The following is a 25,018-nucleotide window of genomic DNA, read 5'->3' as shown; positions in this document are numbered from 1 at the left end:
CGCTCCCCATGGGTTTTCCTCTCCTGTCATCGAACTTGGCCGGGGAAACACCAGAATGGCAGTGCGCATCGTCGAACTCTCTGCTCTGGACGTGAGGCCTCGTTGAGAAAATCGGATGATCTCGAGTGCTGCGTTCAAATTTGCTGCACCCTTACGATCTCCGTAGGATCCGAACCGATGCGACCGCTCATTTTTCGCACGGAAATGATCCATCACGCAAGAAGCGACTCTTGCAATTGTCACTCGCTCAATTAATGCCGCCGCTACGATGAACGAGAAACCAACGACTGAACCACCGACCGTGGGCGATGCGCCGCGGCCCGGTCCCGACGAAGCCCCCGACAGAGGGCGGTGGCTGGGCGCTAATTCGAGGCGCGATGCTGTGATGTGGTGCAAGAGTGTATTTTACGAGGTTGTCCTAGGCCGAAAGACATTGCCGCCTTCGAAGAATGGCCGCATTATTCCACTACAGCTGGACCAAGATGCGCCCCTAACGGACGAACGACGAGGCGGGCATCCCTTCCTTTCGAACACCATCCGAACTTCCCGATACACTGTTTACGACTTCATCCCGAAACAACTCTTCTTCCAGTTTTCCCGAATTGGCAATTTTTATTTCCTCTGTGTGGGCGTCCCGCAGACCGTGCCTGGCCTTTCTACCACGGGAAACTTTACGACGATTTTGCCGCTACTTTTCTTCGTTCTGGTCACTGTCGCAAAGGAAGGATATGACGATTTCAAGCGCCACCGGCTAGACAAGGTGGAGAACGCGGAGACAGCGCGTGTGCTCAAGCACTCGAAACATCGCAACACTAGCTCGCAGACCTGGCAGTCTAAGCTTCGAAGCACTCTCCTGGGAGGCTCCCAAGTACTAGGCGCCGGCCAAGCAGTAGATGATGGGCCATGGATAACAACGAGATGGTGTGACATCGAGGTTGGCGACCTCATCAACTTACGAAGAGACGATCCGGTCCCTGCCGATATCGTACTGCTCCATGCCGATGGCGAGAATGGCCTTGCTTATATCGAGACGATGGCCCTTGACGGCGAGACCAACCTCAAGAGCAAGCAAGTTTCGGCTGCACTGGAAGGACGCGATTCTGTCGAGAAGATCGTGGCCTGCGATGCCGAATTTGTGGTCGAAGACCCAAACCCTGATCTTTACAAGTTCGATGGTCGAGTGACTGTCAATGGAAAGTCGCTACCACTGACTTCCGCCGAGGTTATATACAGAGGCAGTATTCTGAGAAATACGGCGTCCGCGATTGGCATCGTTGTCAACACGGGGGAGGAGTGCAAGATTCGCATGAATGCTAATCAACACCCCAAGGCCAAGAAACCCGCGTTGGAGACCGTAGCCAACAAGATTGTCGTTTCCCTGGCGCTCTATGTCATTATTCTTTCTGTCGGCTGCTCCATGGGATATGTATTGTGGCAGCGGTCGCAGGAGAGAAGGACATGGTACCTGAGTGGTGCTGAAGTCAAGTTCTACGAAATCATCATTGGTTTTATCATCCAGTTCAACAATGTCATTCCTTTGGCATTGTACGTCAGTCTCGAGATCGTCAAAGTCGGACAGCTACTCATGCTCAATTCCGATGTCGAGATGTACCACGCCGAAACGGACACTCCAGCTCGATGCAATACGAACACCATCCTCGAGAACTTGGGCCAAGTCGGCTACATCTTCACCGACAAAACAGGCACACTGACGGAAAACGTGATGAAGTTCCGCAAACTGAGCATTGCCGGCACAGCTTGGCTGCACCAACCGGACGTCGAAGTTGCAGATGGCGATAGCGAAAACAACAGCTCTGTAGACACCCTGTTTGAGGCTAAGGGGATCCCGCGCATTTCAACCCAGCACATTCGAACCGATGCCATCGTAGACGACTACGTTCAATCTCCAGCGACTCTCGGCAGACCATCGATGGCTCGCTCACGAGCGCCGTCTACGCGAAGATCGTCTTCCCAGTGGAGATCCACGGGCCGTCCGGACCATGTGCAGCCCGACGTCACTACCAGCGATCTTCTAGAGTTCATTGCCCTGAGGCCTCATTCTCTGTTTGCGAGAAGGGCAAAAGACTACATCCTTGCAATGGCACTCTGTCATACCTGCCTCCCGGAAATCCGCAACGGTGAGGTCGAATATCAGTCTTCTTCTCCAGACGAGCTGGCCATGGTTAAGGCAGCACAAGAGCTCGGCTATACTGTTGTTTCGCGGACTTCGTCAAACATCACCTTACGACAGAGCTCGGAAGCCAGTGATGCAACCAAACACATGACATTCCAGATCTTGGATGTCATCGAGTTCAGTAGCCATCGGAAGAGGATGTCTATTGTCGTGCGGTATCCCGATGGTCGGATTTGCATTATCTGCAAAGGTGCGGACTCGGTGATCTTGCCGAGACTCAAGATGGCTAGCATGGCGTTGCAAAAGGCCCAGGATGTGAGGCAAAGCGCGGACCTTGAACGCGAACTTTTGCGCAAAAGTGAACAGCATGAGCCGAGAATCAGCATTGGTGGTCGCGCTAGCATGTCTTTGCGAAGAAGCATCGGAATCGCACGCGGTACCCCAGGCCCGAGTGTTCGGCCCCCTATGGACCGCAGCCAGTCTTTCGAGACGAGCAAATTGCGCAAGTCGAGCGACTTCTTGCGGCCGTCCATCAACATCCGCACGACTTCTTTCGAAGCTTCGGGGGGTTCTTCTCCCACTTTGCCATACCAAACGCCCGAAAAATTCGCCTTCCTTGACGAACCCGCCATCGCCGACGACTCGACCATTTTTACCAGATGTTTCAAGCATCTCGACGATTTTGCCACCGAAGGCCTACGGACGCTGCTTTTCGCGCAAAAGTTCATCTCGGAGCAGGACTACCTCACCTGGAAGAAAGCATTCGACGCCGCATCTACCAGCTTGACGGATCGCCAAGACAAGATCGAGGCTGCAGCGGAAACGATCGAGCAGTCCTTCAACCTCGTCGGTGCTTCGGCGATTGAAGACAAGCTTCAACAGGGCGTTCCGGAAACCATTGACAAGTTGCGGAGGGCGAACATCAAGATCTGGATGTTGACAGGCGACAAACGTGAAACAGCCATCAACATTGCCCATTCAACCCGCATCTGCCAACCAGTGTCCGATCTGTACACTCTGGACGTCACTAAGGGAGACCTTCAGGGCCAGCTCGTGGCACTGTCCGAAGATTTGCACTCTGGCTGTATCCACAGTGTTGTCGTTATCGACGGGCAGACCCTGGCGACGATCGAGAAGTCGGACGACTTGACAGCCCAGTTCTACTCGGTGGTCCCCTTTGTCGACTCTGTCATTTGCTGTCGAGCCTCTCCGGCGCAGAAGGCGTTGATGGTCAAGACTGTTCGCTCCCAGCTACGAAAGCTGAAAGGTCGAATGGGCCACGGTCTTACACTTGCTATTGGTGACGGCGCCAACGACTTGGCAATGATCTCTGCTAGCCACGTCGGCGTCGGCATCTCTGGAAAGGAGGGTTTACAAGCTGCTCGAGTAGCCGACTATGCCATCGCTCAATTCAGATACCTTCAGCGACTACTTCTCGTGCACGGTCGATGGAACTACGTGCGTACGGCCAAGTTCATATTGTGTACTTTCTGGAAGGAGATGTTCTTCTACCTCCCCACGGCCCTGTATCAGCGCTACAACGGTTATACGGGTACTTCATTGTACGAAATGGCTAGTTTGACTGTCTTCAACACATTGTTCACCAGTCTGTGCGTCATCTGTCTTGGGATCTGGGAACAAGACCTCAGCGCAGATACCTTGCTTGCCGTTCCCGAGCTTTATGTGTACGGTCAGCGAAACATGGGTCTAAACCTGGCCAAGTATGCTGGCTGGATGCTGTCAGCGGCAATCCAGGGCGTGTTGGCGTACTGGGGCGTCTGGGCGGGTTACGTCTGGTTTGCGCACTCGAGTGACCAGGGCCTTTACGCCGTTGGCAACTTGGCGTTCACTCTTGGCGTTGTCTGGATTAACTACAAGTGCTTGTAAGTGGAAAATGCACACTTCTTTTTGTCTGAAGGTGAAGAATGAAGACTAACTCTGTCGCAGCATTCTCGAGACGCACCACAAATCGGGTGTCGTGATGGGATGCTTCCTCCTCACCTTCTCCGGATGGTGGGCTTGGCAAGGTTTCCTCTCGTCGATCTATACCCGCGCCCCGTCAATCTACGCCGTACGCGATGGTTTCTCAAAGACCTTTGGTCGGGATTGGACATGGTGGCTGACGTTGATTGTAATGGTCACTCTCTTCATCCTCATGGAGACCATTTTCCGCACCCTTCAGCGTTCTCTCATCCTCGCGGGGATGTGGAGGTGGCCTTGGGTTCGTAAAGAGGACGACGTTTGTGCGGATGAGTGGCGTTTGGAGCTTTGGCAAGAACTCGAAAAGGATCCTATTGTGAGGGAGAGGCTGAAGAGGTTAGCCAGTGATGAGGAGGAGGCGGAGGATTGCGAGGAGGATTTTGTGGTTGGCGAGTCTGAGAGGGCGGGTTGAGTCATTCCTTTGCAAGAGATACCCCTTCTGTTCTATGCACTTCCTCAATAGCTTGAAAATATGCAAGCTGCCTTATCCAACTGAACAAAAGACATTCCAGGGGTGTTCGGAGGAACAAGTCATGTATTCGCAACCTCGAGTCTAGCGCGGAGGTAAACCCATCAAAAACCCGATGGCAACTAGGTCCTGGGTAGTGTACAGGTGCTGTCTCCAACCCGGCGATGCCGGGATAAGGCTCTCCATACCGGATCCGAGGGCCCCATACGACGGAGCATCGGCCCGGGTGGGAGCTTACAGTGCCGTGGCAGAGGACAGTGCACCATACTCACAACCAATCATTTACGCCAAATTACGACAAGCCGGGACTGAATTAGTCCCATTCCCATCTGACGGGTGAAGTTCCCAGGAATTTTGGTTGGTCGCACGGCGCCATAAGCACTAAAACTTGCCATCTTCCCCCCTGTATCCATCCTGAAGGTACAAAGTTGCAAGCGCCACGAGGTAGGTACATAAAGAGCATCCTCTGCCGGCAAACCCGTTTCAATTGCAGCAGAGCTTTGGTGCACACGTAAATTCGGCTTCAAGACATCATGCTTAGCATTCTGGGGCCTGACGATGGCTTCGTGCCCTCAGTGGCACTGCTCACCGCTATCCCTGTGATGCTGTACCTCGCCTATCTCATCAGATCGCCCGTCACCATGGACATTAAAGAGCCGCCTCTATTACGCCCGACAGTTCCCTTCATCGGCCACATCATCGGTATCTTGCAACACTCGTGGCAATACCTTGACCTCGCCTAGTAAGATTCTCGTCAATCCCCCTAATGCATGGCACAACTGATACTGAATGTCTGTGTCCAGTGCAAAGTCGAAAGCTCCCATGTTTACTCTACCAATGCTAGGCGGCAAGATGTACGTGATAACGGAACCCGACCTCGCACAAGCGGCACTCCGCAACCGCTCCCTCAGCTTCGATCCGTTTTTGAGGGACCTCATTAAAGGGATGGCTGGCGCCAGCGCGCAGACTATGAAGGCGTGGGACGATCCCGCGTTTTACGGCCCTTGGGTGAAGAGTATCTACGGGGGCATGGCGGGGCAATCGCTGCTTGGGCTCAACATCTCTGCCGTGGGAGGGATTGCAACTGCGTTGAACGAGATTGGTAACGACGTCGAGGTTGCGGATTTGTACATGTGGAATCGGGAGTTGTTCACCCTAGCTAGCACGGATTCGCTGTATGGGAGCAAGAACCCACTGAGGGCGGATAAGAAACTCATCGAGGCGTACTGGTAAGTTCCTTTAGATGATACTCTGACTTGAGATGGAGTGGTCTGACATTGAGTAGGGACTACGAAGCAGACGTCAACAAGCTCATGCTGGGCATCTTCCCCTCCCTCGTCGCACCAAAAGGCTACCGCGGCCAAGCCCTCTTCCAAGGAGCCTTTAAATCCTTCTTCGACTCCCAACTCCACGAGGACGACGACGTCCCATCCCTCGTCAAAGATCGTCGGAGACTGAGCATGAGCTTCGATATGACCTCAGCAGAAGCCGCCAAGATTGAGTTGATCTTCCTCCACGGCGCCATCTCGAACACCTTTCCCTCATTCTACTGGTTCTTCACCCAAGTGTTCAGTAAGCCTGTGCTTCTTTCGAGACTTCGCGAGGAGGTGCGGGGCGTCATTGAGGAGAAGGGGCGGGACGTAGTCGATGGGGAAGAGAAGAGGGTGTTTGTGCTGCACATTGAAAAGCTGGAGGAGAGGTGTCCACTGCTCATATCGTGTTTTCGCGAGACGCATCGGTTGTATGCTGCGGGTGTTCTCGCGAGGAAGGTCATGGCTGATACGACTATTTCTGATGGGAAGATGAGCTTCGTCGTGAAGAAGGACTGGCAGATTTCTGCACCGCAGAGGATTCTACAGACTGACTCTGGGATCTGGGGAGATGATGCGATGGAGTTTATTGGGGATAGGTTTTTGAAGGTTGCGGAAGAGAAGGGGGAGGCCGTTGTCAATGTTGCTGTCCGAGGGTTCCTTGGTTTTGGGGGTGGAAAACATATTTGGTAAGTTACTTGCCCCCACGATACGTCTGCCGATGAGTGTGTTGAAGCTGACCCTGGCAAACAGCCCCGGCCGGTACTTCGCGAGCGGCGAGCTGTTGGGCTCCCTTGCGCTGCTAGTTGCTGGATTCGACGTAACCAGTTCAGATGGGCAGGCACTTGTGGTCCCAAAGGTTACGGCTGTACCTCTGACCGGCTCTTTTGGAAAGCCGGTGCCGGGCAGTGACCTCAAGGGGCGGATGAGCAGGAGAGCGGGGTGGGAAGATGTCAGGTGGGAAGTTGCTGCATAGTTGATCATCGCCTCCAGGGAAGTAAGGCTGAAGCAGGAATTGGAACAAAGGGCCTGGCTAAAAGGGCATAATTTATTTTCTTACATCAGGCCTTTCTATGCATGTGGTTGTGTTCAATGTACATGATCCTCCCTGTCATTCGTTTCTTTCCAGTTTCCAAAAGAATTCTGAGGCATCTAGTAAGCACTCCCCGTCTCTTCCATTTGACGCACCAAAGTCTCCTTAGCATTTCTTCTTCATAGTAGAAAGACCTCTTCCTCACCGTATCGCAAAGAGTATCGGATTCTTTGCGAATTCCAACAACTCTCTCAAATATTCTCTTCAACGGCATGCACTACTATAGAAGTAACTAGATAAAAGTTTGCGACATGAGTCCCGGGGCTTTTGTTTAGATAGCAAAGACCACATCAAACCGTGGACAGATAAAGCCCACCAACTATCCAGAGGATCCCTATGTTCTTGCCTAATTCTTCCCGTCCGCTTCCTAGCCTTCGCCAAACTCCCACCTACTTGAATTCCACCGAAACATTAGTTCCAGAATATTCCGCTCTCATACAGAAAGAAAACAAGCTAACCCAATATAATGGTCTTCGAGGTGAAGTATTACTTTGTGGTGCCCTTGAAGGGTCTGGGGCGTAGGATATGACTAGGTAAGCATTGAATTTCTTCCTCGAGTTGTCCATTCATGTATTTACAGATGCGTCGTCTGCTAAAGGCTTGTGCTCTGGCAACCTTACACAGTATTACCCATCATAACTATCAACCCCTAGATATTTACTATCCTCAATCCATTGCCTTCCATTCCGGCATGCTCTGTCTTCACACCAAAGAAGGTGTTTTGTTTCATGATCCGGATTCGAACCATAGGTGTTCGAATCGAGAAGCGCGTCAACATCAGGCACTTCACCGCACCTATTCGCTCTCTTACCGAATGTGCCCAACGATTTTCGGGATAAAAAATACGTGAGCATTGAAACGATGCCACTGGTATGTTGTGTCACAACCTCTGCATCCAACCTTCTGACAATTCTCAGTGCCATTTGTGAGGAAGTGAGTCGTAGACGAGTTCGATGTTTGATTTATCGTGAAACTATATGGCCTTTGACAAATGGCAAGATTGGCATGATATACCCATAACGTCACTATAAAGATGCCATTCTTCACGAAGTTTCAACTCACATGAGCGCCCTGACACTGCCCACCCCTAATTTCTGCAGTTCTGGTCATCAGGGCAATTCGTGATATGATAGCGCCGAGATCTTGAGGTCTACCTTTCGGCCTACAAACGACTTGATACGTTGCCGAAATTACTCTAGCCAATCAGTGGCTGGATCTGTGTCTAACCTGGCTCTTCACGTGGTGGCTGTGGCGTATACGTCCAGTGACGCCCAGCACGTGGCGAGTGTATTAACGAGATGGGTATGAAGTGGCTTCTATGAATCATTCAGATTAAGCGCTGCGAGAAAGGACTCAAGTCTGGAATGGTTGTAACTGTCAGTCCGTACCTTGAGGCCGTCCGGCGTCTGATTCGTAGTGCCGGTGGTGGTGTACCAATCATGATACAGAACCAACGGAGCTTCGTTGACCTCAAGCGGGCCAGTCACAATGTTTGCGACTGCCTGTCTTCGATATGTAATATCTGCACGATATGGCAAAGACCTGGTCTTGAACCCCCGGATCGGTAGCATCTATGTTGATGGTATGAGAGCTTCACAGTGCAGCACTGTTTCCATCCAAACTCACACGATGTGCCATAGGGCATGATTCCAACCCCTGTGTCTGTCAGAGGTGATGTTGTGTAATCCATAGCGGACGCAAGTCCGTCGCCGCGAGTATGGTTGGATTCATCACCGCAGCTTCTGCGACGCAAACGTACATTATTCAAACCGCGGTGAAGACTAAAAGCCTGCGCAAATCCTCGTTGGGACAGGGGGCATTCTTCGACTGCAGGGCCGAAGCAAACAATCAACTTGCGGCACAGAGCCAATGAGCCAGGATAAATGGTCGGAGCTTCCCTCAACGGGTGTCGGAGAGGGGTAACGGATCGTAAAATGACATGGCCTTGAAGCAGATTCAATTTACCGTACGGCCGAGACCTCAGGTGGGGCGGAATGACATGTCCGTAGGAGCTGGCGAGGGATGCTGCGTCCTTGGTATTGTCTCGCCGTGGAATGCAGCAAGTGCTTCTCGAAGGAATTTGATCGTCTCTGGATGCGTTCAGCTGGGTGTCCTCCGACGTTGGGGCACACCTGAAATCACAGCCACAGTCTCGTTTCGTCACGTCTTGCGTTCTCACATAGAAAATGAGACACCAATAAGTATCAAAAAGCTTTTTGAATAACAAAAACAGAACTTTTACTTTGGTGGTGAGACCTGTGAAATCTAAACTTAGACATACGACATCTTGAACACCTATCTCTTTTCGATGTCCGCATCGTTCCCATTCACGACGGGCCTCTCGGCCTCTGTATCCTTGGCCGGCTCGGGCCTGCCGACAATCTCTGAGCTACGGAAGAATACCACCACAATCGTAAGAGAGGTGATGCCGAGCGCAAAGTTCATCCAATTAGCGGCCCGCAGCCCGTCCAACGACGGTTGGTCCCACTCCAACACCGGGCCCGCTGCCTCAACCGATACACCCCTCGCCTTGGCCATGATGGCTGTCTGGACGGCGGTGGAGATGGCCAGGCCGATGGAACGGCCAATCTGCCCTACAGAGTTGACAAGAGCGCCGCCAAGAGCCTGATCTTCCTGGGGCAGGGCCTTGGAGACAAACAGGATGAGGGTGGGCCATGCCATGTCCGCGCCGATGACTGACAGGATCATAGCAGGTAGTCCGTAGGCGAAGTATGATGTGCTTGTGGGGATCGGTGTTGCGAAGAGCAGGCACGCGATGGAGACGGAGATGTTGCCGCAAACGAGGAGTATGTAGGTTGGCACACGCGAGATTAGAAGCGCAGCAGCCCAGGCCACCATAATTCCGCCGATGCCGGTGGGAAGGAAGTAGAGCGTGGTTGTGAGGATGGACTTCGCCTGGTAGTCCTGGTAAAAGTAGGTCGCAAAGATGAGGAAGTTGTTGAACGAGGCGAAGAACATGGCCATGATGGCGAGCGCGGCACAGAACTTTCCGCTGTGGAAGATGGAGGTCTTCATGAGTGGAAGGCGATCTGTCTTGAACTCAAGGTGACGCTGCCAGAACCAAAATACTCCCATAATCATGAACGAGACGACGATAAGGACCGAGATCCAAGGAGTTTTCCAGCCAACGACGTTACCCTCAGTGAGAGCCAACATCAGAGCCAGGAGGCCAACGGTGATCAAAGCTCCACCGATCCAATCAACCGATTTTCTAGCGCTGACACCCTTCTTAGGCAACGTTGGAACAACGGGAGGGATGAAAAAGATGCCCGCCACAGCGACGAGGCCTGCGAGGATAGCCATGACGCCGAATACCCACTTCCAGTTGGCGTACTCGGCGATGAAGCCAGATAGAATGGTGCCAAAGGTGCTTCCCAGGGGTACGCCAGCTCCGTATGCCACGAAAGCATACGTCTTTGCCTTTCCAGGCGGGAATGTTGTCCCAAGGATTCCGATAGCTGTTGGTACGTTGGCGGCGGCGCCTAGACCTTGTAAGCCGCGGAAGACATTGAAGGCGATCTCGTTGGGGATGAAGGGGTTGGCGATCGTCATGACGGCGAGCCAGGCGGTTCCAGCGATGAAGATGATACGCTTATCATAGATGTCGGCGATACGGCCCCAGAGGAGCAAGAAGCATCCGAATGTGAGAGAGTAGGCTGAGACGATCCATTGGAGACGCGACTCTGGGATACCAATGTCGCGACCGATAGTGGGGAGAATAATGACCACGGCTTGCACTGAGAGAGTCTACATGTCATCGTTAGGCTGTTCGGCAGATGTTGTACCAAGGATTACATACGTTCATGAAGCTGGCACCGCTGACGGTTGTGACGAGGGCGATGCTACGGGCCTTGGACATGCCCTGCTTCTCTGGCCCACTACTAACACTGCTGGACTCATCATCGGTCTGGAACCCATGGCTAGACATGACTGCTGATGTCTGAACATCTTTCTCCGGATCTGTTACCTCACCCATGTTGTGGGTGATGATAATCTCAATGTCCTTCTCTTCACAGATCGGGATTGTCGCATGAGGGACGGCCCTCTCATCTTGTGAGCCGTTCATCTTGCCGCTGATCTCTCTTGAATCAGATGAGAAGTGAAAGGAGAGAGCAAATGAAAGCTTGGAAGGCTCAAAGAATGTTGTTCTGCTGGATGGAGCGTGATCTGATTAACATCGCGCGAGGGACTTCACCTTTTGTATCCAAGATCATGATGTGGATGCGTACCCTTGCCCCGGCCATGTTTGCTCGAGATCCCTCCCAAAAGAGAGAGCTTACCTCCTCCACCACCGAATCTACCCCAGCCAGGACTAGGATGCAGAGGGTTGCAAATGAAGTTGGTAGTGGAGATCACCAAGAAGGGTGTTGGATCCTTTTCTTCTGCGATGCGTTCTACTAGGCTCGCCCTGGCCTAGACGGATGGAGTCCCGCGAGCCAGTGGGATGGGATTTGCGCACATCTCAAGACATGCGGAACCTCGATCCGGAAGGCGAACTAGACACAGGTTGGTTGATGATTGCGAGCCACCGCCCTTGTGGCCGTCCCCCTCTGCTGGCATCCCATGTCCGTCTCCCGGGAGAGGCTTCCGGGTAATGTTCCGCCGCGGCGGGTGAGACCGCATCCCTGTACGGCGAGGGCCCGTGAGGAATGAGCATCACTTCTCCTCTCCAGTCCGCAAGGGAAAAAAAGAATGAAATCTGGCGCCAACAAGTGATGACCCGCGGCCAAGACCTGGGTCTTGACGGTCGCCATTGCTTGCGTTCGCAAATCAAAAGTCTACGGCTCGCCGGAGGATGCACGGAGCTTATGTCGGCAGTCTTCGTGGCCACGTCTCACTGCTCAGGAGGAGAGCTGCAACGCTGGTCTGACCACCGAGCAACGCATTTGTTGATCTTTCGAGTGTCACCGCCGCCCCTTTGGTTAGAGAAAGGAGCACAGCGAATACAACGTCCTGTTCAAATTTCTTTGTGCGTAGAAAACTTTTTTTTCTGCGTCGGAGAAAAAACAAAACAACAATAACAATAACCACAGCTGAGGCGCTGCAGTGTCTGAGATGTTCCCACTTGGTAGATCGAACGTAGGGAGGAAGGTGAGTACACAGAACTGACAGAGATTTTTCTTGGGACTCGGGAGGGGGCATCAGCTTCACATTTGCACATTTCGCACACTATGTCAGTCGAGACATTGGCGCATCGGGGCTTCCTGAAAGTGCCTCGAAGAAGAGCGAGGCGTGAAGTGAGTCTCCCACCCCTCGTGTTGGTGAAGAAAGGAAGGGAGAACGACCTCATGCAGTTGGTCGTCATTTTGGCGTTGCTGCGGCCTCGCAATGTTTCCCCTCCTTGTTGAGAAAAGAACCTACTTAAGCGAAAGCTCGATGCAGCAGTCCAATCCCAGAAGAGTTACATAACAATAACCGGTGCATTCCCAGAGGTCTGGCTGACCCCCCGGCCAGGAGGATGCGCACATAACATCCAGATTGCAGAAGAAAAAGCAATTATCTAGGAGATCCGAGTGTCCTCCCAGAGGTTCAAGGGCACCCAACAAGCAACGAGAACTGCGAGGCTCAGACAATGATGCCAGGGTTTCGTATACAATGAGGCGTTCACGGACGCGTACGATGGAAAATTCGTGAGAGCTGAGCTCGTGGTATGGCGCGCGCCTCACGTTATCCATCATTCTCTTTTTCCCTCGTTGCTTTTTTTCTTCTTCCTCACAGATCGACTTCCCCGATAACCCTGCTCTTTGGGCGAAGCCTCCAAGATCCGGCAGGATCCCTTTTCCGATCTGCGTTCAGGTGCCGAGGGATGGCCCCTTCACCCCCTGCCATGCATATGGAGCTGGTGTGTGTAACAATAGATGCTAAACGAAAACAACATCGGGCGATTGGAACTCATGAAAAGCAAGAAATCGGAGACTCTCGATGCACCCTGCCGTGGTTTGAGATCATGTAACTGCCCGCGACTCCTTTTGCGGGTGCGAGGATGATGGACCAACTGTTGTTGGAATATTGCCGCTCAGACCATCGGCATTTAAGATGAGTGTGACTGAGTGGTCATGAGCGACTGTGAATAATTTCTATCAGATGTGATTTAATGGTGCTTTCTTTTTGACAGATGTCCCCGCATGTTCTTGTGGGACTCTTGAATAACTTGTCATCCCTGGCACAGAGATCGGGAATCTCTCGCTTCGACTTTGCGCAATCGCTTACCCATTCCGTGGTAGTGGTTCCTCTTGTGAGACATATGAGTGATCGCTGACAGGATTTTTCCATCCTCTGATGAGAGAACTATGAGCCCGTGAGCCCCAAGGGAGGGCCCTTCAAGGGTCCCGGTAGTGCTGGGCGACGGGGAACAGCATTCCGTCTGAGACTCTGCTTCCCGAATCGTCTCCAATAGCTCGATTCAGGCATGAGAGAATCACCCGAAAATATGATGCCCGATCTCGGTTGCCCTTTACTGATCTCGTATTTTGACACAGCTTCCAAATTTTTGGGAGAGGGATGACGCCTGTCTTGTTCGATGACATACTGTCAGGGTTCCGATTTCATGGTTTGTGAATTTTACTTTCCACTGACGGGCGGCTGCAGATTACTCGATCTGAATTTTCCGAAAGCATATTGTCGGTGGTTGATGCAAGGGACCGGAGCGTGACGGGGAGCCGCAGCCGCCCTCCCGTCGTCCGGTAGAGACTCGGCCACGGGACGGCAGTTCCCGAGTGTATTATTACTCTGGGCCGAAATAATATCCTCGAGGTCTCGGTATGAGAGTTTTGGTACTAAGAGAAGCTAATATGACTGCGAATCTTTTGCCCGCGTGAAACCATCATCCTCAAACCATAAAAATGTGAGACAGTGAGAAATTGCAAACCCTACAGAACGCACAACCCAACTTGATCAAATTGCTACCAATTTAAACTAACTCCTATCGATGGTCAAGAATAGTAAGAGACTGTTCCTCTCGAGTCACGAGTGCCTTCAGAAACATTTCCACAGTACATGTAGATGACACGTAAAGTCCATGCGTCCATGGTCAAATTACGCCGTAATACGTTGGATGAGTAGACCATTGCGTTCAAATGGCTCGTTGGGCCTCCTAAAACGGTTTTGAAGAGCAGCAGATGTTAAGCATGCCTTGTGAGATTCAATCATGGAACATCAGGTTTGGAAGATCCATAGATCTCAAATTTGTTACTCGCGTCTACTTCCAAGCATCTTTGAGATTCATCGATGACCTTTACCTAATTCCTTTTATTCTTCAACAATGGGTCTAGATCCAAGTTTGAAAGGGACTGATGCGATGCCTTTGTCAGAAAAACTGACAGACATTCCCGCTGCTACTTTTAGTGAGGCAATATGGAAGGCTGCAGATGTCTTTGTGGCCCGAAGCTGGAAGACTGGAGGAGCTCAAAGATCGTCGTGATGGACCATATCTAGACTAAACTTTCGTTAGAACCCAAGAATGACAGCCAGAATTCAGAGAAAACATCTCGTACACTCCGTGATCTGTTGGTTGAACCTGTCCTTTCGATGGGGACTGAAGGCAGGTGACGCCATCTTTCCTTTCAGGTCCCGAATCACCTTAAGTTCGAAACGCAATTTGGTTCAATATGTCATGTTTCATTTGAAAGTTGATTCAAACACATGATCAAGGAGCCGCGTTGTTCAAATGTCACTGGTTTCTCGATACTTCAAGTCTTCTCGTCTGCTATCTGTGGGTCCATCTTTAGTCTGCCGAGTACAGACGGAAACTTAGGCTGATAAGCCAGGGTTCTAAACAACCCGAAGCTCTTTGCAAGTAACATCGTTGTAGAATCCAGGGGTAAGAAATTTTAGTAAGACGTGGTAATCTTCGTCGGTTCAATTTCAACCCCCCTCAGAGCCCAGCCTACTCTACAAGATAAGGCACTTATGTGGGTAACAGAAGTCGGTACAAGAGGGAGTTAACTGCGTTTTTGAGATAGCTCCTTCTTTCTTCCACTTCTGCTCACAAGTCACCTTATTTAAAGCGCAGGAATAAGTCGATACATCTCACAGTCTCAACATTGTGAGCACTTTGATTTGATGGAAATTGGGGCCTAGCCCCTATTGCAACTTCACAATCGCTGCCTTCCATCCAGTAACTTACTCAACTATCCATCTGAGCTCTGTGAAACAAAGCGGTCCATCTACCAACGAACTGTCTGTAAGCAACTTTCAGAATACCCTTGCACATTCCATCCAATTTCGGGCAATGCTAGCTCCTACCCTGATTCTTGGACACGGTGACCTCCTCAAATGTGCTTTTTAGCAAGTTGTGCCCCATGTCACTTTCACTTTCATCTCACCTTCAATGCGAATCTCTTTACCGGGTGCCGTAATTGCTCAAAGAAAGATGGATCTTTGGTCAAGTTCATGAAGGCCGTATATGTTGATCTTAATTGGGGAACAATTCCCTCAATGCCTTGAAGCTCCAAGCCTTCAGTTTATTGATAGACAACTTCTCAAACCTGTCATCTGACCTCGGGAATTCTTTCATCTTCACTCTGCTGTAAGGTAGGCTTAGGCTCCAGGCAGCCCACTATTTGGACTTCCATATCCAAGGCTCCAAGCCTTTTTGCTATCCTTCATAATCTCAACTTCACCTTTGGTCCTTACACAGGCAGTCCATCCCCTTTGGACTAACACCATGTGCCTGATAGCCTCCCGACCGCCCAACAACCTGTACCTTCCTTCCACCCTTCATACCTGCCTCCTTCGACCTGCCTGATATCTCGAGCCGCCCTGAACCGCCCTCGAACCGCCCATCCTCCCATTCTTCATCATAAAACCTCCTCCTCCATCCCGGAACCAGGCCAATTCCTCTCCTTCCTTCATCCACCTCATGGACAACCAATATTTCGCCTGAAACAATCATCCTGTTTCTTCCTTTGCTCATCAAGTCTTTGAACTCTGTCACCAATCGGATCAAATGACTGACTGTCATCTTGCCGAGTAAACTGTCATCAACAAACTGCACGCATAACCTACGACTGTTACTTTTGCTGTTCAAGACACATACCTTCGTTACATCGGTCCCTAGTAAGTCTCTTCAACCAGAGAGCAGGCTTCTTCCTTGTACAATTCCAAAGCAACCACACTCGCAGCTTCTTACCTCAACTAACATCAAGAAAGTTTACTGTCTAACTTGTCAACTTCACGATGGCTGGTTTCGATCTTCTCGCTGGATCTCCCGAGCACACTGCTGCTGCTTACCAGGCTTTGGTCAATGCTCCTCGCAATATTCGAACGCATGCCAACGCTACTGGAGGCAACGATGATCAAGCTATTCTTTCCAGCTCTGTCTATTGCCCGGGTATTGCCCGGGATGCTCACCAGAACCTGACCAACCATCAAAATGGCAGCAAGCAATCCAACCACAGATTGGTCATGGATCCTGCGATTGAAGCGAATTTGCTCCAAAGCATGGCCCGGATTGATCTCGCCCATACCCATGCCATTCGGACTGATAGCCATCGCACCATCGTTGGAAGTGCCTACGTTCACCCCCGAGTCGGCTCATCCTCCAGCCATGGGTCTTCAAGCACCGATCGGCTTTCCATCTCGTCCGGTGCCCGCCAAGGTCTAGCCTACTACAACGCCACCGACTATAAAGCTGGCGAGAATACGGGAATCGATAAGGGCAAGGGCAGCGAGAAGACCAACTCCTCTCCACCCACCACTATCTCTCCTGATTCCACTTCTGCAAACGTCGGCGGCTCCAACACCAAGACTCAAGGCCAGAAGCTCAATGCGGCAGATGGAACTCCCGAGAGAGCCCCTGGCTGGGTTTTGCCTCGTTTCCGCGGCCAAGCCATGCCTGTTCGAGAGCCCGTGAATGCTGGTGCTCAAAACAACTTCCCAGGCGGCCCGCGTGCGAGTTTGGCTGGTCAGGTGCAGCCACAGCCGCGGCAGTCTGGCTCCGAGTCAAGTCGCAACCGAGTTTTCATCCCTCAGCCAGATGTTGGAATGCCGTCAACCCATCGCAATGGCACGAAGCCCACGAACAGCCAAGCTCCAATCGGCACAGGTCGTTGGGACCATCATACCCTGGGGGAGTTGCTCACTCCTCAAGCCACGTCTGTCTGGGCTCAGTATGAGCCTCGACCTGCGGTTGCTCAGAAGGGCTTCCAATCTTACGCTCCAGTTGGCGAGTTTCGGCCAATGAACGCCGTCACTCGAACATTCTTCCGCCCCGAGTGCGATCCCCAGAAGGATCTCAAAATGGCCCAGGGTGTCTCGGCTAACTACAAGGGCGATGCTTTGAACCCGCGCAACCTTTCGGATGACATTCCGGAGTGCAAGAATGTTTCCTTCTTCTTGACCAATCTCCCAGCGGACGTCACCTACAGCCAGCTCCTGGGTCAAATTCGCGGCATGGGACGCGTCTGGGCCACTGTGATCAATCCTCCAGATGGTCACGAGCATTTCACTTCGGCTGCCAAGTTGGTGTTTTTCGAGCTGGTCGCGGCTCAGCGCTTCTACGCTCACTGTAGAAACCCGGCCCGTCGTCTCATCATCAGTAGCTACGCCGTCAAGATTGTTCGCAACCGGGTTCGAAAGGCCGAGGAAGATGTCGGCGGCTACCACTCTCGTGTTCTCGTCGTTACCGGCGAGTTGTCCTTTGTCAACAAGGACACTCTGTTGCGTTACTTCCGCACGAAGCTTGACTTCGACACCGAGGATGTCATCGCCCATGTTCAAGATCCTCAGACTGGAATGGGAGAGCTTGAAATCCGATTCGCCTGCTATCGGAACCAGTCCGAGTCTGCTCGTCAAGCGCTGAGCAAGGAGTATCCTCCCGGTGCCACCCTTCCAGATGGCAGGATGTCTCCAATTTGGGAGCTCAGATACGGTGTCGACCCTTGCTCAATCTGAGAGCTTGAAGTGGTCACCTTCTCAAACCAGTGAGATCAGTGAAGATAAAGCTGATTAGGAGGTTCATGGGCAGTCACTTCGAACAACAAGCACGGATCGGACGGACTGGAAGTAGACATAACTTCACTTCCACTTGTCTAGGGGGTGAGAAGCTCTGGATTTTGAGTTTGATTCGTAATGAGGTACCCAGGCGTTCGCTTTTAATTTGCTGCTGGGCAGCTGTATCATCGCCGACTTTGGTCAATAGAGGTGTTGGGACAATGGCTTGCTAGGTAATATTTGGTTGGGATTTCTTCAGATAGTGATGGGGCTTTCAGGATGAACACAGATACACGGATAGTCATGGAAGTCCTCCGGCAATGAATCAATTTTTGTTTCTGCATTGCGCTCAGTTTATTCTCCACTCATGGATCGCGACACTCATTCAGCGGCGAAGTCGCCCAGGGAGTTACAAAAACCCTCAGGGGTTGCATCTTGATCGTGCCTTCTGGAAGGAAGGATGTTTGATGATGACATAAGCATGAAATCTGCAAGTGGTCTGGGGAAGGAATGAAACCCCCTGCTCTTTCCTCTTGGAGCTGTACACATGTGGTCTGTGCGCAGGGTTTTTCACCCATCCAATTGGGCAGGCTCGGTGTGACGCAACCCCCACACCTTCCTTCGTACCCGGTGGTGGCGGCATTGAATACACAGCTTCTCACCCTCAACTTACCTCCATCACTTGATAAGAGAAAGAGACCAGGGCTTGAGGCTCACGGGAATCTCACCGAAGATGAAGGAAGCTGATGAAATCTCAGGAACCTCATCGAAGGGACCCCAAGCCTCTCACAAGCGGAAGGATACGGCCTCCACGAAAGTCAATCCTGCCAAAGTATCTCCGGCTGTGAAAAGCTCACCACAACCAACGATGGCAGCGACCACGTCAGAAGGGCCAGTCGTCGACAACTCAATTTTCACAGTCATCAACAGTGATGGCACAACTTCCTACTACACAAGCACCGGTGAGCTGATCGAAGGCGAGTTTTCAAGACACACCGAAGCCACAAAGGAAGTCACCGATAGCGACCGTGTCACAGCAAAGGGCGCGCTCAATCTACGCTCAAAGAAGACTGAGAGAATGAAGCGGAAACTTGAGAAGAAGACTGCAAAGTCCTCAGCTCGCCGGACAACTCAACTCCTCGACCTTCCCAATGAGACTCTTGTCGATATTATCAGCAACATGCTTCCCAGCGAGGTTTTGAAGACTGCCCAGACCTGCAAGACACTCCGCAAGCTCATCCAACACAACGAAAAGCTTCTCTCGCGCAAAATAATCTCTCAACGATACCCTGTTCTTTCCAAGTGCTTCCGGCTCCCAGTCACACTCGACGAGATCGACCCAGAGCTTCACCCAGTCCTCAAGAATGACGCCAGAATCGACATGCTCGGTATCCACCGGCGATACGTCCACATCCCTCAACCCGAGCCCTACGTCTTATGCACCTGCCTCACCTGCGTCTTGCGCTGGCAGGCCTGCTGCATCATTGTCGACTTCAACAAGTGGCGCCCCAACCTCGACTCCGGGGTTCCCATTACCATCATGCGTCGGGGTCAAGACGCGTCGTGGAATATGGTCTGGAAAGACAGAATCACAGACACTGTGCTCCATGCCATCCGCTCCCCGCTCGCCTACGCTCACCTCCTCGAAGTCCATCTCAACAACACCTGTGCCGCGATCAAGAGGCAGAAAGCGAACAAGGGTAACCGCCGTCGCCACTTTGAGATGTCCGAGGCCGACGCGGAGTCTCTCACAGACGCCTTCTTGGAGGGGAACGGTCCGCCTACCATCGATCTTCCCTACTCGCGAGATAACTATTACATGCTCGAGGCGTACATGCCCGCCAGAACCTGGCTCAAAGACGAAGAGAAATGGGTCTATATCCCGGCGGACTTTCACGATAGAGACCTTGATTGGGTCGCGAAGCGATGGGGTCCGGAATGGGGCGTCACACATAATCGGGACAGGCCTAACGAGCAGATGATGGGACCGGCTTAGAAGGCTAAAAGGAACCTTGATTCTTACCGTACACATGCCATGTGCCACGCTCGTCATCATCCGACGGACTATAACGGCCCGCTGATTCCTGAGTCGGAGATGTGCAAGACCAGCGTGGCCCACCCAGGCGGCAGAGTAGAGGAAATTTCCTTTGCTCTGGCCCTGTTTTAGAGGCAGTTTCGAAGGTTCTGGGCGTTTGTGAGGGTGGTTTGTGGTATGAGGGGAGGGCACTGATCTTTTGGTACCATGGACTACCTTACCTAATGGGAAGCGGGCAGTGATTGGGAGCTCCTAGAAGGGAGGTCTCATTTGTCACACGACTTCACATGAGCGACGAAGATAATGGTTACGATGAGTACAATGAATTTCATTGAGAAAAAGAAATCGGGCCACTAAATAACCTTGTCGTTCGTATCTCCTTCGGACCCTCCTTGCTGTCTTCCCGACCTCCCTCACTATGAACAAAGACTCGTCAAGAGCAAGCACAGCCTTGGCTCGTCTCTTCCATGGCCTCACAACCGAGTCTCGGGCCTCTTCGTAAAAACACAATCCAACTTTGCGGGCTTAATAATTAGCTGGAACTTGGCTTCTTCCTCAAACGTCTCGCCGTCTTCTCCAGGGGCAAATTCAAAGTCATAGTTCCAGAGAGTATAGGCAATGGTTAGCCGCAGAACGTTCCAAGCCAGACGCCTTCCTACACAGTCATACCGACCTGGACACCAGATTGTCAGCTGTTCCATTCTTCCTATGCTTTACGCGACATATCCTTACCGTAGCTAAAAGGCAAGAAAGCCCTCCGGTCAATGACCAACTCTGGGCGAGTCGTCCAGCGCTCGGGTATGAACTCATTAGGGTACCTCCAGTACTTGTGGCCTATAGTGATTATCAGCGATCAAAGTTTGTACATCCCACGCAAGTTTCTGGACTTACTTCGATGATAGCAGTGGATTGGCGTACATAAAGTCACGTCTCCAGGGATGTAGGTCCCATCAATCGTTACACCCTCCGACGGAGCCATTCTGGGCCCATTGATCGGCGCGGGCGCATACATCCGAAGGGTCTCGGCGATGACAGCTTCAAGCAGATCAAGCTTATTGAGGTCCGTCACAGCGAATTCCCCTTCCAAAGTCTTGGAGTGCATAGGCGCAATCTCTTGGTAAAGACGCTGACGGAGTCCGGCGTCGCGGGCGATGTAATAGAAGGCGTACCCCAAAGTGCAAGATATTGTGTCTCTGGCCTTTAGTGAGCATGTGTATTTCTCCAAACAAGAGTCCCCATATATACGTACGTCGCTCCGATGAGGATGGCTTGAGAGTCGGAATACATGATATTGACATTGAAGAAAGACTTTGGTTTCTCAGACTTATAGTCGTCGAGGAAGTACTTCAACATATCGTGAGATTCATCAGAATCAACCTATTCAATCATCAGCTATACTTCACCATAACACCTCTAAGTAGGTCTTAACTTACGGCGATCCTCTCATCTACAAGTCGAACCCCCAAATCCTCAAACTCCTTTTGCATACCCATCCGCGGCAGCTTCGCCAGGAACACGAGCGGCCAAGGCGTCTGCCCCAGTCGAGCGCCCAACTTGAACGTCGTCTCAATGAGGTCGAGCATCCTATCCTCTCTGCCGTCTCGGACGGTACCGAAGTCTCGGCCGTAGCCTACACGGCCCATATTGTCAAAGGGGATGAGTTTCGCGTAGTGCGAGGCATTGATTGGCTTTCCTTGGACTTCTTCGAGGCGAGATAGCCAGGTTCGGAGGACGGTGCGGGTTTCTTCTTCGTATCTTTCGAGGGCTGGAGGAGTATTAGCATATTCAACCTTTCCTTGGACAAACTCCCTGAAGATTTGAGGCCTAGTGGAATGAGAGGGGATGCGGCATCACCTTTGCTTCCTAAAGCTTGGTCCCAGACTTTACGTCTGTCACGGTGTACCTCGTTGTGCGAAAGAGAATCCAAGTTCAACTCTCCCTTTGTCCTCAAGGCGTCGTAGAATCCGGTATTTCGCTTGGTGCACTTTGTCTGTGGTCCGTGGATCTTGGTGATAGCGTCTAGGTTGACGACTGAGATGTCGTTGGGGCCTGGGGTCCTGTTAGCTGGTACTCAGCCTCCATTATCACCAGCGCTGGCTCGAGTTATTGGGTCCTCACCAACACGCACGAAATCTCCGTGCTTCTCGTGCATCTCGAGATATTTTTCATGCAATTTCCAATCTCTGTTGAGCCACATGATGTAGGGCTTCATAATTCTGGCCGGAAAAGGACCGGGAAACCGGCGCAGAGGGTGGAATATTAGGCGGTATACCACGATACTGGTAAATAGGCCTGCAAAGTAAGAGCTGGATATTGCAAGATGCGCCGTTGTACCCGTTGCGAATCCCAGACTTGTGACGGACTTGATGAAGAGAAGCATTAGTGCGACGCCGTGGATGACCAAGATATTGAACACCTCCATGCTCCTGTGCCCGCGGATATAGTAGCCCCAGTGTGCTAGGAGACCAGCTCCCGCCGCCAGGGCGCAGGGTAAGCCAATGCCGGTGCCCAGTGTGGCGCTCAGTGCAGATAAAATGTTTTCCATAGCGGCGTGTTTTCACGAGTCACTATTGTTTGCGGGCCTTAGTTATCAACATGGCGAGCTGTGAGGTGTTCAGGGCGGTGGAGCTTAAGTATATCGTCCGCCTAAGCTTTCCCCCTCGGGTGCCGAGGCCAGGTTACTTCGGCCGTGCAGTATCCAGACCATCTGATACACCAGTTACAGTTCCGTCTTGGGCGACTTTGGGGTAACGCCCGAAGGATGTTCTCATGGGGCAGCCCTGTAACATGTGCAAAAGTTCGACCGGCGGCCCGTCGGATACCAGAGGCTAAAGGTACCTAAGGCACTATTCTAGAGATTAAATGCTGCTTTCTGGCTGAAGCCTTTGCTTCTAGTATGAAATGTAGAGTTGGGTGGTAGGACTTCCCCGCATCTCTACCACAAAAAATGCTGTAGAGAAGTAGAGATTGCGACGACTGAACGGGATCTAGATTCCGAGAGAAGGGATTAGCTCCTCGCACTTCCAAAGGTTGGGATGTTGAGAAACGAAAGGGATGCCTCATAGTTTTTTGTTCATGCGGTGTCGTCCACAGTACTGACAATTCTCACTTTGGCCTCGAGTCCTTTCCTCGTGCTACAGCATAGCACGACAAGTGATAGCAGCGATAGAGTGGGCATTCGAAAACGGTGTGTACGCGGTGAGGCATGTGGTTTGGCTCTAAGTACCGTAGCTTTCTCTGGCTCTTCAAATTCCCCCTTGAATCTTTTCACAACACATCACCATCGTCTGCTTAAGGAGGTAAATTTTGAGTGTGGTCTCGATAGCGACAGTGCACCTTGGCCTTGAGACACACGAAAAGGCATGGCAATGTATTCTGACTGCGCAAGTTACCAACGGCCCGTCGGAATAATCTAATCTTCAGCATTTTCAAGGGAGGCAAACAGCCATCCCGTGCGAGTGCGAACTGATCAGACATGCATGTGGTTTTGTGCAATGACGTAAGGTAGTGTGTCTTTGATGTATGTCGATTACTAATCTGATTGTTGAAACTTTGAAGCTTTGAAGCTTTGAAACGCCTGTGCCCTTGAAATCATGTTCCCGCCGTGGTATACAATTCTAATGCATGCAAATCATTCCGTAAAAATCGTCGTAAGTCACCCCCGAGTCTACCAGCGACCACCGCGGCCTCCCCATCCTCCACCCCTACCGCTGCCGCCGTATCCATGTCTGCCGGGTCCGCCAAAGCCGCCGCCGCCGAAGCCGGGTCGGGGGCCGCATGGTCTAGGTCCACCCATCATGCCGCCGCCGTGATGGCCGTGGTGGTGGGTCTGTACGATAACTGGGCGGGGGCCGTAGCCAGGACCGCCGTAGCCACCTCCGTATCCTCTGCGTCTCGACAGGCCGAAGCACATCTTGTGTTGTTTGCAAAGATAGGCTGAAGGTAGTTGAGCTTGCAGGTTGTGAAGATTTCGTTGACTTTAGGTCTGCCGCAGGTAATTTGATTGTGCGACTTTGTCGTAGTTGGTAGTTGCAATGTCAACTGGTAGGTTGAGTGTTGGTTGGAAGTTTTTGAGTTTGGATTTGGTTCTCAATGAGAGGCTCAAGTGTTCTTGTAATTGTGGTTTGTTGTGATGATGAATAGGACAATCAGTTATGATGAAGGGGAGAATCATTCCACTTTATAGATCGCCTGCTTGATGCGTTCATCTGCCCAGCATAGTGCTGCCAGACCCTTCATGCGTCATTTCGTCCCGACCGGAGAACGCTAAGTTGCCAATGCCCCCAGCCTACACTAGGATAATGGAAGCAACTTGGCTCATGTCACCATGTCATGAGGGGCCGCGCAATCGGTCTCCGCACGGAAGACAGCGAAAAACCTAGTCCCACGTCACTGAGAACGCCGCAACCAGCGCCCCCAAGTCGCTAAACGGCTCGAGCGGCCGAAGGCGAAGCCTTAGAAGAGTCAAGGTCCATCCCAGACAACGTGATTGTGGCTTTAGGTGCTGAGCCACAATGCCTTGTGCTGTTGTTGCTGGACCTCGGCCAATGCCGAGCCACACCGAAGGGCCCCGTTGAAGAATCCCGAGGTGCCGCCACATTCCGATACATTGGTGCGGACCCGAGCGTCTTCGTGGAGTGACCAATTGGGGCGCCGTTGGTCTTCGGCGCCGGATGGCCGGCATGGTTTGGCGCCGCATTTGGTGTGCCAAGTTCGCCGAATCGGCTTGGTGCCTTGGCTATCGTCTGTTCTTGGATTTTCTTCAGCTGCTATGTGTTGAATTGGTCCCTTTCTACGGTTCTTGCTGAGTAAAAGTTGCTGAGAAGTCTTGAGTCGAGTCGTCCGATGCCTCGGTTTCCCTTCCAACGTCATTCTGGAGCTGGGCCTGTTGACTCAGAAGTTCTAGAACGTAGTCTAAAGACTTGCGGATTGGCGGGATCGTCGCTGGGGCACAAGCGATGCTTGGATGCACTCTCGTGCCTTGTTCGCCCATCTAGCCAGGCAGGACCATCTGATCAATCGCCGCAACTTGGCCGATGGGTCA

The 25,018-nt window shown here is 51.9% G+C and overlaps 9 protein-coding genes across 9 annotated transcripts, besides 1 other annotated feature; 5 read left to right on the top strand and 4 right to left on the bottom strand.

The window, feature by feature from the left end:
- Nucleotides 1-268: 268 nt before the first annotated feature.
- On the top strand, nt 269-4,526 carry CCOS01_04174 (phospholipid-translocating P-type ATPase; the record flags this gene model as incomplete). The annotated part of the gene is made up of 2 exons (XM_060452356.1): nt 269-4,017; nt 4,082-4,526. 2 exons carry the CDS (start codon nt 269-271, stop codon nt 4,524-4,526), a joined length of 4,194 nt encoding a protein of 1,397 aa, XP_060316314.1.
- A 590-nt stretch (nt 4,527-5,116) lies between these two features.
- On the top strand, nt 5,117-6,869 carry CCOS01_04173 (uncharacterized protein; the record flags this gene model as incomplete). The annotated part of the gene is made up of 4 exons (XM_060452355.1): nt 5,117-5,325; nt 5,387-5,812; nt 5,869-6,582; nt 6,647-6,869. 4 exons carry the CDS (start codon nt 5,117-5,119, stop codon nt 6,867-6,869), a joined length of 1,572 nt encoding a protein of 523 aa, XP_060316313.1.
- A 2,412-nt stretch (nt 6,870-9,281) lies between these two features.
- CCOS01_04172 (major facilitator superfamily transporter) lies at nt 9,282-11,073 on the bottom strand (the record flags this gene model as incomplete). Its single annotated transcript, XM_060452354.1, has 2 exons — nt 9,282-10,754; nt 10,807-11,073. 2 exons carry the CDS (start codon nt 11,071-11,073, stop codon nt 9,282-9,284), a joined length of 1,740 nt encoding a protein of 579 aa, XP_060316312.1.
- Nucleotides 11,074-13,552: 2,479 nt separating this feature from the next.
- Nucleotides 13,553-13,624: a sequence feature (Short protein (CCOS01_04171, KAK1532188.1) was converted to a misc_feature.).
- A 2,560-nt stretch (nt 13,625-16,184) lies between these two features.
- On the top strand, nt 16,185-17,900 carry CCOS01_04170 (uncharacterized protein; the record flags this gene model as incomplete). Its single annotated transcript, XM_060452353.1, has 1 exon — nt 16,185-17,900. One exon carries the CDS (start codon nt 16,185-16,187, stop codon nt 17,898-17,900), a length of 1,716 nt encoding a protein of 571 aa, XP_060316311.1.
- Nucleotides 17,901-18,807: 907 nt separating this feature from the next.
- Nucleotides 18,808-19,935, top strand: CCOS01_04169 (F-box domain-containing protein; the record flags this gene model as incomplete). Its single annotated transcript, XM_060452352.1, has 1 exon — nt 18,808-19,935. One exon carries the CDS (start codon nt 18,808-18,810, stop codon nt 19,933-19,935), a length of 1,128 nt encoding a protein of 375 aa, XP_060316310.1.
- Nucleotides 19,936-20,447: 512 nt separating this feature from the next.
- CCOS01_04168 (L-ornithine-N5-monooxygenase) lies at nt 20,448-22,519 on the bottom strand (the record flags this gene model as incomplete). Its single annotated transcript, XM_060452351.1, has 7 exons — nt 20,448-20,647; nt 20,707-20,808; nt 20,866-21,172; nt 21,220-21,351; nt 21,408-21,739; nt 21,829-22,023; nt 22,093-22,519. The coding sequence occupies 7 exons, from the start codon at nt 22,517-22,519 to the stop codon at nt 20,448-20,450; spliced, it is 1,695 nt and encodes a 564-aa protein (XP_060316309.1).
- Nucleotides 22,520-23,179: 660 nt separating this feature from the next.
- CCOS01_04167 (uncharacterized protein) lies at nt 23,180-23,269 on the top strand (the record flags this gene model as incomplete). Its single annotated transcript, XM_060452350.1, has 1 exon — nt 23,180-23,269. The coding sequence occupies one exon, from the start codon at nt 23,180-23,182 to the stop codon at nt 23,267-23,269; it is 90 nt and encodes a 29-aa protein (XP_060316308.1).
- A 372-nt stretch (nt 23,270-23,641) lies between these two features.
- On the bottom strand, nt 23,642-23,887 carry CCOS01_04166 (uncharacterized protein; the record flags this gene model as incomplete). The annotated part of the gene is made up of 1 exon (XM_060452349.1): nt 23,642-23,887. The coding sequence occupies one exon, from the start codon at nt 23,885-23,887 to the stop codon at nt 23,642-23,644; it is 246 nt and encodes an 81-aa protein (XP_060316307.1).
- Nucleotides 23,888-24,471: 584 nt separating this feature from the next.
- CCOS01_04165 (uncharacterized protein) lies at nt 24,472-24,846 on the bottom strand (the record flags this gene model as incomplete). The annotated part of the gene is made up of 1 exon (XM_060452348.1): nt 24,472-24,846. The coding sequence occupies one exon, from the start codon at nt 24,844-24,846 to the stop codon at nt 24,472-24,474; it is 375 nt and encodes a 124-aa protein (XP_060316306.1).
- Between the last annotated feature and the right edge of the window lie 172 nt (nt 24,847-25,018).

Source organism: Colletotrichum costaricense, assembly GCF_030867565.1.
Source record: "Colletotrichum costaricense strain IMI 309622 chromosome Unknown Scaffold_4.1, whole genome shotgun sequence".
Taxonomy (NCBI): Eukaryota; Fungi; Ascomycota; class Sordariomycetes; order Glomerellales; family Glomerellaceae; genus Colletotrichum; species Colletotrichum costaricense.
Note: the sequence above shows the minus strand (reverse complement) of the source record. Positions and strands in the feature narration are given on the sequence as shown.